The following is a 13,487-nucleotide window of genomic DNA, read 5'->3' as shown; positions in this document are numbered from 1 at the left end:
TAAAAAAGTATAAAACAAATATTGGAAAACAATTCATTATAAAACTTTAATAACTTATTCTTGAAATAACATTTTTTAAAACTGCAATCACAATAACTTGAGAATGTTTTACTTGATTAACGTAATGTTTGACACAAATGTTTATCATAATTGTCTGTATCGGTCCACGAAGGCTATTTGAAAATGCCAAAACAATTTTTTATTTATTTATTTTGCAAACTTGAATTTTTCAGTGAAAAAATTAAATCTGATTTTTTATAACTGCCATTGCGCGAAACATTGTTTTCCAAAAATTTGCTTTGTGAACCGGTAATTATAATCCTAACAAATAAAAAAATATATTAATACTCCCTTTGAAGCTAGAACGGTTACCGTTGAAGCCCGACTTTTTTGCAGAACAGAATTGAAACAATGTTAATATTTGCCATAAAATCTAGTTTTTTATATTAATGTATTGTTAAATATACTTAAAACATACATTACAAAGAATTCATACTCCTATTAATTTACAAGTTTTTACAACTCTTCAAACTCTTTACTTCTGCCAGGGTTCTGTAACCCTCTAAATGACGTGTAAGTTTCATATCAATTACTAAACGCGCCTCACGTTTCAAGATTCTATTCGGAATTAATCACGACGATTAATAAATCATCTCTTCGCCAGAGCGTGAATCCGCTCACGGATACGACTCTCAGTCGCACCTCGCAACGTCGGGGGATGAAAGTCGTTACGGTTGACGGAGGGAATTTTCCCGCCCGGAATGCGACAGGGCGAGCACGTATGTTAATGTCGAATGTGTCCGCGTGTCATAATGTCCGCGCGCTTTCTCCGGAACGTTCCGTTTCGAGCAGCGCGGAGCTAACGGGAGCGATTGAAGGAAGGATCTAGGATCTACGTGGATCACGTTCGCGTGCAGCAGGGTACAACCGTGGCAACGGGCTATCTTTCTTCGCGTTGCCCGACGTATGGGTTGTAGGAAAAGCGAGAGCGGCTGCGCATTGCCGGCATCGCCGCGAAAACTCCTCTTGTGGCACACAGGGGTTGGTGAATATCACGGGGCAACAGTGCGCGGACCGCCACCACGCGACGCGGCTGCTCCTTCACGTGCGGTGTAACAAATTGCTCTGTTGAACGCAAGATCGGCCACCTGGACGCAACACACCCCTAAAAGAAAAAGAAGAGTACACCATTCGAGCGAGCGCTCATCGCTCGTGTCGGGGGAAATTCGCCGGGCGAAAGCAAAACGAGAAAAGAAAAACAATTCATCGGTCAACTCAATTTGTCTGGGAAACAATTCGTCAGCCGTTGTCTCGTTCCGTGTCGAGTCACATCGCATCGTGCTCGTCGTCGTCGTCGTCGTCGTAGTGCGCTTGCACTAGCCGATACTGTCGGAGAGGGAAAAAAGAAGCGGATAGCAATCTAGGGTACACACGAAAATGCACACGCCATGTCCGAAACAAACTCTAGGGACGCGATGCATCATTCCATGAATCTGCCCGCCAAATTAAGCGCGGAGAATTCCGGCTCGGTATCAGCTCTCCCGAAAATAGTTTAATCCAGTGCAGTGCGAATCGCCGCGCGGAACCACGACGACAGTCATTTTACCGCCGATTTTACGCCGACTGAATGACTCGCGGCTTGGATTGTTAGGGAGTCCTGCCTGTGAAAAGGCTGTCCTTTGATCCCGCGACACTCGGAATGTCGACAAGATAGTAATAGACTAGAAACACACGCCTACGCGGCTATTCGTTTAATGATGATGCACCGCCGCATGGAAGACTCGTCGATCGCGGCGTTTTAACCGAACATCCTGGTGGCCGAGTGTGCTCCGAAAACATTCAATTACAACGCCGTTAGTTGATGAGTGTAGGAATAATCTCAAAGTACTCGCCTCTGCGGGAGTAATCGGAGAGGGTGATCTTCAAGGATTAAAGGGTGAAAGCGCGCGAGTGAATGCTCAATTAGATTGGACATGTCGCGCGAACGTATAAATTGGACGTGCCGATAGAGAAGCTTAATTGAGAAGAAGGTGTCGAGATAAATGGCAACCTCGGAGTACAGTTCACTGAGTGTTAACGCGTGCCAAAACGGCTGAATAATAAGGAGTTAGCCCCCTGATCTGATATTTTCCGCGGGATCAAAGGGTGAACGCTCGATTCGATACCACGTGCGTTCGCACAAATTGTTGCGCGATACATTAATTGATCACGGCGATAAAGCGACTTCGGCGACACACTTTTCTCCCCGGAGAGCCGTCGGGATAAGTGACACCGCGGGTGAGAGCGAAATTCGACCAAAGCGACCGAATAATAACGAGGGATCACACGGAAATTAGGAAAGGAACGCCGGGATCGATTTCTGGTGAAACCGAGAAATGTGGCGTGGCGAGGAATGCTGCACAACTCGACGGTAATTCGCGCGCTCGCTCTCGCTTTATTACACCTTTTCAAGCGCACCTTAAAGCGTCGCTGCGGCCGTACCGCCGACGTTAACGAGTCTGAGGCATTAGGATTTATCCATTGTATCCGCTATAAATATGCGCTGTTTAATGCGATCGCTCCCCTAGAGCCTAGAATCCGCTTATTGGAGGCCCTTTTCAACGGATATTGGAGATATTTTCCGACGATAACACGCGCGTACCACCTTCGACGATCGCCAGTGTATTAACTGTCGCCGCTGCGTACACAACGCGGCCATTCTATGGAGAAGCTAACAATGTCTTAACATTGTGGTCTTAGTAATTATACTATGGTAACATTAACGGTGAAATTCGGAGCGTAATGCATTCCGGCGCGATGCCTACTAAAATGTTAAAAACCATAATTGTTATAAAGAGAATCTCATAGTCAAAATTACGAGGAATTACTAAATACTAAGGTTTTTAAAAATTTAGTTATTAATTACTCTAGAAGTGACTAAGAGTGCTAAAATTTATAAAAAGAAATTACTGTAAAAAATGTAAGAAATCTACTAAATAGAATTTTATAACCGAGGAATAGACGGACATTTTGCAGCGATTGACTATCTTTTCGTTTCATATGTGATGCTTATATTTCAAGACCTGAAATATAAATAGCACATATAAAAAATATTTATCACTAATAATATATTTAGTTAAATCTAAATCCTTTTATTCATAAATAGAATAAATAATTGCTTTCATGAAAAACCGAGATTTGAAAAGAATATATATATATATACATTTCTTTATGTGAAAAATATTCTATATTAGTACAAATAAATGTTATTCGTACCTATTGAATAAATATTTCTTATTTTTTTTAGATATCTTTTCTCTCAATGTATGTTTCTAGCGAAATTTACTTACATCCTTTAGTAAGACAGATTCATTGATAGTCTATTCAGAAACTGCTATCAGAAACTTATTGAAATTGAAAAGAATATATACGGAAAGAAAGCTATAACTTTGTCAGTGCTAGGTAGATTATTTAAGAAACATAATCTAACTCGCGTGCGTATCACTTCGACAAAACAAACATGAAATTAATTCGGCATAGTTCTCAAACAAATTTAAACCGTTTTGTCCGCGCTTCTCGCGTTATGATGACACACTTTACGGGATGTTTAATATTTTTCGTGTAATTTAGCGTTAAGATGTAATACGTGCTTTACGAGGAGACGACGTCGGAGTCGCCGCGCTTACGCACTCCCATATCCCATATTCGTTCAAGGTCCTTTTTTTAGCGCGATCGTCTTCTCCGCTTTCTATAGAAAATTAAAACCATCAACAAGCTCGAAGAGCCATATTCCCTTCTCAGATTTTTCCTTGCAAGTTTAGTGCATCTTGTCTAAGGAAACATGCGTGCTTCACCTGAAACTCCCGCTGGCATGATCTCGCCAGTGCCGGGAAACTCAATATCTTTGGTCTTTTGAAGCGAACTGTGCTGAAAACTTCGGCGCTCGTGTAGCGTAAGGGATAGTTGTTGAAATTCAATGTACGACTTCCGCGAGCCGCCTCGGTAATGGCATGTTACTATTGCTTTTCTGTTTTCTCGCCAATACAAAAGAAATCTGCTGGTATCGGACATATCGCGCGAGATCCCAAGCACGGAGTGACTGATTATTACACAGAGATAACGATTTTAAACATATACAAATACACTCGCGATTATAAAGCTGGCGGGAGATGAAGGTGAAATAAATCTCTTAGAATCTCTGACGGACGTGGCCGTCGATTTAAAATAATTCTGCCGGGTCTGGGGATTTAAACGGTCGCGCAAACGTCGAAACAAATGTCGATTAGTTCACGAAACAGCGCTTATTATACGAAACACGGAATTGACGAACTGTTTCAACTCGTAATCCATGATTACCCAGCGGCTAACTTCTCACTTTGACCGGCCCGTTCTCTAAACTCAAATTTAATCTCCATCGCATGTCGGGCTTGTCTCGGCCGAAGGACTGTCCCTCCGGTACACATCTCTGTCTGTCGTGAAGTTTAGAAATCGAGACATTTGTTTTCCAAAGTGTTCCCCGGTTAAATATCAAGTCGAGCATTCGCAATGCAAGTTACAAGATTAACTAATGGTCCGTGGAAAAGTTAAACCAGACGATAAAAATGTACAAGTTGAAAGTGCCCGCCGATAATGCGTCTCAGAATTACAGTCTTCAAAGCTGTAGGATGAAATTCGTGGAGTCCCTTCCAGTTTTGCTCGCAATCCGCTTGTTGCCACTTAAAAAAAGAAGGAGCAATTTGTCAAAGCGCTTTCTTACGTTACTAATCGTTACAGAGAATGGAGTCCTGAACGATATCTAAAGATCTGGGTCTCTTCATCCCTCTGACCTTTTTTCATCCACCCTCTTTGCATTTCGTTTTTTTAGTTACCTGCTTAGCTTCATTATTTGTTACGCGTTGCTGTATTGCCTCAAGGCAACTTTATTCGAGTTGAGAAACATTTTCACGAAAAAAAAAAGAAATAACAGACGTTATTATAATTTAATTTCTCAGTGGCAAATTAAATAAAATATTCTTCGTTCGCAGTTGCATGTATTCATGCAATCGTAGGAAAGTGGTCCCGTTCAGTTTCGTGGATTCTCGATGTACAATTGGGCACTCTCTAGAGGCCGTTGTTCAATTAGCAATCGCAACCTCGAAGAAATCCCAACGGGAGCTGCGAGTACCGCTGATACAGCAACGGCTCAACGGTAACAATTATCACATTTATCATGTTTTTCATAGAATATTCCAAAGTGAAATTTTGAGGCCACTGGGACGTATCATTTAATTTGCACGCCCAGATAATATTCACTCGCGCAGACCGCCCTCCGATGCCATTCCAGACTTCGTGACGTCGTTATCGCGGACACCATGAGGCATCCGAGACATTTCTTGAACAGACAGACCTCACGTATTCCCGACTTCCGACGTCGGGGATGACCTATAGGAATACTGGAACTATCCGTCCTATAACGCATCATACGACTCTACGTTCTCTATGTTCGAATTGAATCGACCGCCCACCCTTTACCAAGACATACGTGGGACGCACGACCGCAATTTGCGCGGTAGGTCAGGTACGGTGGATCTGCCCCTCTACGAGAGCCATCGTGTCTTTCGCTCTTATGTCAAGCGAAAGTGTCTTCCCTTCTGTCGGTCCCGCCGTGGGAACCCCGAAATAAAACAGTTTTATTGTAGCGAATAAGGCAATGAGGATAAAATAGGGAAATGAGATAAATAATGCGACATTTCAGGATTGAGTTTCATAAATATGATTTATACGAATCGAGAACGAGGAAAAGCAGAAAAGAATAATAAATAATGATTAATAACGAGCGCGCGTAATGGAGCTTTGTTCCGCGCAGTGAAGGATACTAAAAAGGATCAATATGTAACATTTTTTCCTTTTCAAATGTATATACATGTATGCGTTCAACGTAAAAAATGTCAACGTGTATTACCCTTTTGTGACAAACCAAGCATCGTCTTGAGATTAATTAATTAAAACATACATTCAAAATTACATGAAAGAAATATACATTGCTCTTAAGAGTAAAACATATATTTACTTTGAATGTATGTTTTAATTAATTACTCGTCCGCGCGCCCACAGGGATCCCTTTAGTGACTATTTTTTTATTTTTTTTTATTATTAGGACGAGAAAATAAAGGATCGTGTAGAATTCGTGTGAAAAGTTATACCAGCCAGGCGATTAAAAAATATCTAAACAATTATTTTTCCATCGTCAACGTTGATACCTATTTTGATGTTAATATCCTGCGGCTATTCACTCTCTTTTCATGCGTATTGTATTCTATGTGAAAGTAACATGCAATATGCATTGAGTCTTCAGTTATTTTACGCTTGCAAACAATATCATGCAATTACAATGATAATTTAATAGAAGCTGGTGCAATGAATCGAGCCGAATATTACTGGAAACCACTTGATTTATACACCCGTAAACTCCAATCGTTTCCAAGCGACTCGCGTAATTTCGGGTTTCATCTATTTTATATTTGTACAGTAAAGATTATGACTTTTAAAGGTTACACACATTTACGAGCAGCGCGCTGGTCGTCGGTGATACGGCGACACGTACGTAAAATTAATCGCATTCGTCTTACTGTGCCAGACGCTGTCAAGTTGTAACACGCATTTAAAACATTTAAACGCGGCCAACAATTTCATTGCTCGGGTGAAAAGTTAGCGGGCTCGTTAAGTTACCTCTCGCTAGTCTCGTATCGTCGTTGCTTTCTCGCTACGTTAGCATTAAGCGGATTACACGATGAAGTTTTTGAGTGAAGGAACGGACGAACGAACGAACATATGTCTCACCAAATGAGCCGTCGACTTCTTCAATCGCGGCCGGTATTGTTCGCGAAACCTCGTGATTTCAAATAAAAAAAAGAGAAAAAAGAGGAAAAATGGTCTAACGAAGTAATAAGACTCGGCTATTAAATTCGTATTGTGCCAGCGCATTATAACTCTTGAGCTTTGAGCTCCTTAACAAAAAAAAAAAACGAGCGAAAGAAACGAGCGGACCGTATATTTCGAAACATTTCGTACGCCTTTATAACAGAGTTTGGAGCTAACAGCATTAGCGACGCGATACTATCGCGTAACTGTATTACGTCTTAATGGATCTTTTGACTGCGACAAAGGGAGGTAAATGCCACCGGACATTTACTCGTGACCCTCATCGGCTCGTCCCGTAATTATGAACGTTGATATTTTTCACGTCGATACAAGCCTCACCGAAGTCTCTGAGCTAATCTCGACCGCGTAATAACGACGTAGATAACAATTTGAACGCGCCCAGTCGAGGACTTCTCTAATCTCATTTGAAACTCCATTACCTGCCGATGGAAATCAGATTACTGTGGCTGCAGGTTGGCCTCTGACCGCTTTTCTTTCGCGGTATCTTATCTTTCGCGATATATTCCGGAACGTGATGTTAGGCATTCTGCTGCCTGAAATGCGATAACTGTTTCGGTTATTCGTTTCGATACGAGTGAAATATATATTTATTAATTTCGCATTAATGATAATGCTAATATACGCCTATATATATACACACAAATTTTGGGTGTTTCCATCACAGAGAATATCCCGCAATCTACATATTATTGTTTGCTTTATACCACTGGTGCATACAGGGACATAAGATAAGAGCAGCATAAAGAGCGAGATTAACAAACCGACACGGTGAATTTTAAATTCTTATCACGATTCCAGAGAAAGAGATTCGCTGTCTCAAAGAAGCATTTATATACTTTCTTTCTTACACTCAGTTATATTTCTCGCGGCATAATATCTCTGTCTGAATTTCATTCGCGCTTGTCTGTCAATTTAATGAAATTATTTCATTCTGGTAAGCCTATTATTTGAAATAGAGAATGTCGAGTTTTCCGAGCGTAAAATCGGACTTTGATATCGGGCTGGCCTACGAGCAATTCATGTATGAATATTTCCATTAGCAGATTACACTATTTTCCAATTGCACCGACGAGCTTTGTCACAATCCTTGTCGTTTCGATAATAGCTGTAGATTATAATTAATTAGGTCTCTCGCACGCATACACAGTTCCTTACAAACGAGCTTCTCAGACGATCTTTCCCGAAAGCAGACTGAATGCAAAATACTTCAATAGAAACCTGGCGAAAACTTCCCTCCTCTCGAGGTATACACAGGAGTATCCGATACCGGGTTGGAGGGTGGTGTCTATAACACACAAGTGGATAAACTTTTAACCTATAAATAGCGAAAGGCTCAAACAGTTTTGCGAGTTACTTGCCCGTACGGCGAGATACTACCTGATTTATCTGTAAGCACTTTTTCGATCACTGAGATGAAGAGGCGTAATAAAACCTACTGTATCTCTCATTGATCTTGTACATGTATAGGAAAACTTCTCCGTCGTCTAAATTCATCATGTTGGATAATATCCGCGAAAAAATGTAATTTACGTTATTATTGTTAAATGAAACTAATTATTCATTCCTTTTAAATTAAAGAATTTAGATTTATAAGTAAATATATTTGTGGTATCCCCACTATAAATAAATATTTACCAAATAAATAAATAATTTACCAAATAAATAAATAAATATTTACTAATTTTTAAATATTTATTCTTTCTATGTACTGGTGTAAGTTTTATTCTAATTTATTCTAATCTCATTTCATTAGAATTTTATCCTAATTTCAAGAACTCCGTTAAAACTGTACATGAACATTACACTGAGAAAAAAATTTACTAAATTTCAAAAAACGTTTATTTGAATAGTACTGTGAAGATATTTATTTAAGTAATTATTTTCTAAAATTAAATAAAAAAGTTTTAAATATAAATTTGTTTTTTTAATTTTAGAAAATAATTACTTAAATAAATATCTTCACAGTACTATTCAAATAAACGTTTTTTGAAATTTAGTAAATTTTTTTCTCAGTGTATGTTAAAAGTGAAACAACAAAGAAAACGATGACTGCAACTCACAATAAATGATTTAATAAATTTGAAATCAATTTTTCGATAATATATACATCTAAATAATATCAAATATAAATAAAACGTTTGTATTTCTTTATTATAGTTCACATAAAGGCATAATCACATTCTGCGCACAAAAGAATTGATTCCTAATTGTAAATTTGAATTTATGCGCATTCCTCTCAGCGCTTAGCTCTCATAGACCCTTTTTATTTATATCTGATTGTACATCTAAGAGCTTATTAATTATAAACTATCTAAATAATATTTAAATACACACAAAATAAGCGTGTCAGGTTTATTCGACTTCTTAACAGCTCGCGAGCTAATTTGAGTTTGATTTGTTAGCAGCTTCGAATAAATTCCGCAATTCGGGCATGATTTCTGACTCGCCTCCTTCTGTTACAGATGAGAAGGAACCGGAAGAACGTCCCGCGTCGTCAGAGAATCGACGACTGATTATGACGCGCGTCCGCACGCGGCGGCATCTCTCTCGTCTCCTTCTGTTGTTCTCTTCCTCCGGAGTCCTTCAAACACGCCATTGCTTGACCCTTCTTCTTCTCGGCCTTACCTCTCTGCGCACAGTCTTACCATGCGACGAGAAGACGAGGCCCCAGAGCCGTGACCCGAGCGCACTTCCTCGCTATATTGAGGTGAGAAGATATTCGCGGAGGGACTTCGACGCTCTCGAGGCGACCCCGGAATGGACGCGAGCCGAAGCTTCCGATATGACTGGCCAAAGTGCTAACGACGTGGCCCGTGGTTATCGTCGAGTCAGCGATTCATTAAAGGACGAACGAAGCCACGATGGGCTCGGTCAAGTGACAGGACGAACTCACATCAGCGATGGTAGCTTTGTGAGCAACGCTGGCGATCGAGCGCGCCATTTGGGAACCGCGATTAATTACTCGGAACTCGATGGTCTCTCGGACGATCCCGTGGAAAATCGACGAGTTGTTGACGCGATCAATCTGAAGAATATGAGGCAAAGCGAGGCGAGTGCGAGGAATTGGCTCGGCCATTTGGTGAGGAAGCGTGGTGACGCGTCGGTGTTACAAACCACTCTTTATCACTCGGAGAAACAGGCTGTGAGCGAAATCCAATTCCAGGACAATCGAGACTACGATAATGAAACAAGTTTGGCTATTCCAAACGGACCAGCCGGCCGAAGTGTAGGCGATTCAGCCAGCTTCGCCGTGCATGAGCACGATGCGGAGGTTGCATTAATCAAAGCTCCGCTTGATTATTCGAATCAGTCACGTTTGCGCGAATCTTCGAGTATCAGTCAGCCTCAGGGGCTGATGGGGAGCGGACGAGATCGCGATGAAACCGGTATCGGTCCCGACGTAGCGCCAGGGCGAGCTGATCCAGACGCCCGCGATGCGTTCGAAACGCTCGTTAATCGTGCGAATGAACGCGCGAGCAATTATTTAGCCTATCGAAGTTTGCGTGGAAACGAGGCCTCAAGTGATATGAGCGGGCGCGATATTGACGTAGTAGCGGCGAGGCATCGCGACGATTCACCGGGGAATCGGAGCGACGGCAAGACTGTCGGTTTCGAGGCCACGAAGCAAACTCATTTAGACGCTCGTAATATCTATCCACTTGATAATCAAAACGGCAATACACGCGACAGCACGGCCGATTACCTCGGCGAGAGCAATAACTTCGACGTGGCTAATGAGTCTGCGAACTCGCTGAACGGTCCGTACGTCGATATCACCTCGGTTGACACACTTCTCGGCGATGACTTCGACGATGACGGCACTACCCCGATGGAGGGCCGCGTCGAGCTAGACGAGAACTCGCCGGTTGAGAATGGCAGCTCGGGATACGCCGATGATTTCTCGGATATTCTCGGCGAAACGGGAACCCGCACCGTTGTTGCTTGTGACAAGAGCATGTGCCGCGAATCGGATGATAACGATATTCGGGTAGTTAGAGCGAAAAAGTTCGGCAGAGCAGAGGAGTCGAGCGGCGAGCGGGGGAATTTCGTTCAAGTAAACGACGTATCCACGATACCTGCCAACTACAGCGATACCGATATCGACAGCGAAGCGCCTTTCACAGGCTTCGAGGGTTCTCAGAAATTTCCCGTAAAAGTCAATCAGAAGACGTCGGCGACGGCGGCGCAAGTCGAAAAGTTCGACAGGCGACACTTCGGCCCGCATAAGGAGGACGTGCTCGAGGAAACATCTACGTGGTACGCGAGCACCGTGGCCCCCGACCTGCCGAAGAGCTCTTCCAGAGATGTGCTTCATCGTCAACGCAAGACGAGCCTTGCTTACGATGACGTCACGGAGACAAGCGAGGGAGACAACTCGGGCGACGAGACGATCGAACCTAGCGAGAAGCGGAATGACACCCACGAGGGATCCTCCTGGCTACCCGGCACGTCGTCGGGCAGACGTTTGCCGAGTTTGCCAGCTGCCAAGTCCAGCCCCGACGAAAAACTCGCGACAACCACGGGCATGGCGGACGGTGACTTGGAGGGCGCGACGCGCGGCGGGAGGATGGATATTGGTGTAACAGTGTCGAGTGCGAAGTCGATCGACAAGATAAATATAACCATCTTGGGTCTCTTCGAGATGACGCACGGGTCGATGCCGAGGCCGGAAGGATCCAGCGAGCTCCAGGCGGCCAAATTGGCGGTCGATCGTGTCAACCAGTTGGACGTCTCCAAGTATTTCCGGTTGCGGCTCATTTACAATGACACTAAGGTAAGCTGAGCGTCACAAAGGTAAACGATGTTAAAGGCATTGTTACATTGTTGTTGTCGTTATTTTGCATGCAGTAATGAAATATTTATCTCTCGCGACGATAAAAAACAAAGTTATAATTCAATATTCCTCGCACGCACAAACAAGCCGTTTTAATTGTAATTGGAAAATTAAATAAAATGAATCGCTCGCAATATATGATTTCTCTTTGGATAAAAATTATATGGATAAAGAGGAGAATTGATACGTACCGCTTTCCGTCCGAAACAATTCCTGCGTCATTACTCGCCTCGTACACAATTGATTTTCGTGTGCGATTTGCCGATACGGGGATAGTGTAATCCGTGGGGATTATGCTAAATCTCCGGTCTGCTTCGAATCTCATTGGCAAGAAATTATTGGGCCAGAACGTAACGTAATCTATTCAGATCAATGTGTGTCGCGAAAATTCGCCGTTACTCGCAAGATAATTTCTAATTACCTCTCTTCAGTTAATGATTTATCAAGTGTCCCGTAGATATTCGTTACTTAAGTTTTTTTCATTGCGCCAGGATGTCATTGCGGCGGGATATCAAAAAGTCGTAATAAATCGTACCTTACTACTATCGTTACATTTGCGCGCAGCGTTGTCGTTTTTACTTCATGGCAAGAAACATATGAATAGCTAATAGGGTTTCACAAAACCCACATAATATCAAACAGGCGTACAGGGTGTGACACTTACATACAGACCAGTACGACGGATTGCCTATGCATTTCGCTGGCAGACGTGCGTAGTCGTGCGCGGTCTCAGTAAGCCTTGGCGTACTCACTTGGAACGTAATTTTATAGGAAAGAAAGCATACAAGTGATTTCGCCAAGGCCGGCTAACACGTAACACTCATAAAGTGTTATGTCTCTTTCTATTTTTATGAATATTACATTTTTATAAATATATATTTTGGCTAAAATTGGCCAATCTGATGTATGGCCGTTCGGGCGGCAGTGATATATGTACATCGTTGAAATGCAAAATACTTGTCTTAATAAGCGTTTTTCCAAAAGCATCACAGGTCTTTGGAATATGTCAACAGGGTAAAAAGTTATACATTCATAAGCAGTCGCTAGTTTCATGATTGGCCAAATTTTGGCCCAATTTTTGGCAAATGTTCTCATTTCGCGCGCAGTAATGTTGTGTTATTAAATTTCTCTCGGCGAGTAGTTTTCAAAAATATGTATACATGTTCTACTTTGAAAAGTAGAAACGTAACACTTTGTGAGTGTCTCTTGCATGATCGTACACAACTACACGCACCTGCCAACGAAACGCATAGATAGCAAAGCCGTCGTACTGACCTGTATGTAAATGCAACACCCTGTACGCACGAGTGGGATTTGAAGTTGACGCGAATTTTTCGGACTCCCTCAGCTGTCGCTAACACGTTGCATCGGGGATTTTCGAAGCTCCCGGCTTGAAATTTATACGAGGGTGGTCTGAAAAGTTTCCGACCTAACAAAGATACAAGTCATTTTTTCTGAAAATTGTTTTTTATTTTTCAACATAGTCTCCTTGTAAATCTACACACTTCTCCCAGCGATGCTCCCATCTCTGTAACCCGTCGAAATAGTACTCGGCGTTTTTCTCTGCAAAATAATTGTTCACGAAGGTGATTGCCTCTTCATTTGACGAAAATCTCTGTCCTCCGAGCGCAATTTTTAGATGAGGGAACAAAAAGAAGTCGCTTGGGGCTAGATCTGGTGAGTAAGGTGGATGGTCAAGCAGTTCAAACCGTAATTCGTGGATTTTCGCCATGGCAACCGCTGAGGTGTGAGA

At 42.3% G+C, this 13,487-nt stretch overlaps 1 protein-coding gene across 4 annotated transcripts in view; it reads left to right on the top strand.

Annotated features, from left to right (window-relative positions):
• The first annotated feature begins 1,080 nt into the window (after positions 1–1,080).
• The window catches only part of LOC116841788, an 82,823-nt gene continuing 70,416 nt past the window's right edge, over positions 1,081–13,487 (top strand). For all 4 annotated transcript variants that reach the window (XM_032810158.1, XM_032810156.1, XM_032810155.1 and 1 more), the window contains exons 1-2: positions 1,081–2,410; positions 9,363–11,674. In XM_032810158.1, coding sequence (XP_032666049.1) covers positions 9,416–11,674 — 2,259 coding nt within the window. In that variant the 5' untranslated portion in view covers positions 1,081–2,410; positions 9,363–9,415. The remainder of the gene's footprint in view (positions 2,411–9,362; positions 11,675–13,487) is intronic.

Source organism: Odontomachus brunneus, unplaced genomic scaffold (genome assembly GCF_010583005.1).
Source record: "Odontomachus brunneus isolate Ranch 3 - 2012 unplaced genomic scaffold, Obru_v1 Obru_scaffold_018, whole genome shotgun sequence".
NCBI lineage: Eukaryota > Metazoa > Arthropoda > Insecta > Hymenoptera > Formicidae > Odontomachus > Odontomachus brunneus.
Note: the sequence above shows the minus strand (reverse complement) of the source record. Positions and strands in the feature narration are given on the sequence as shown.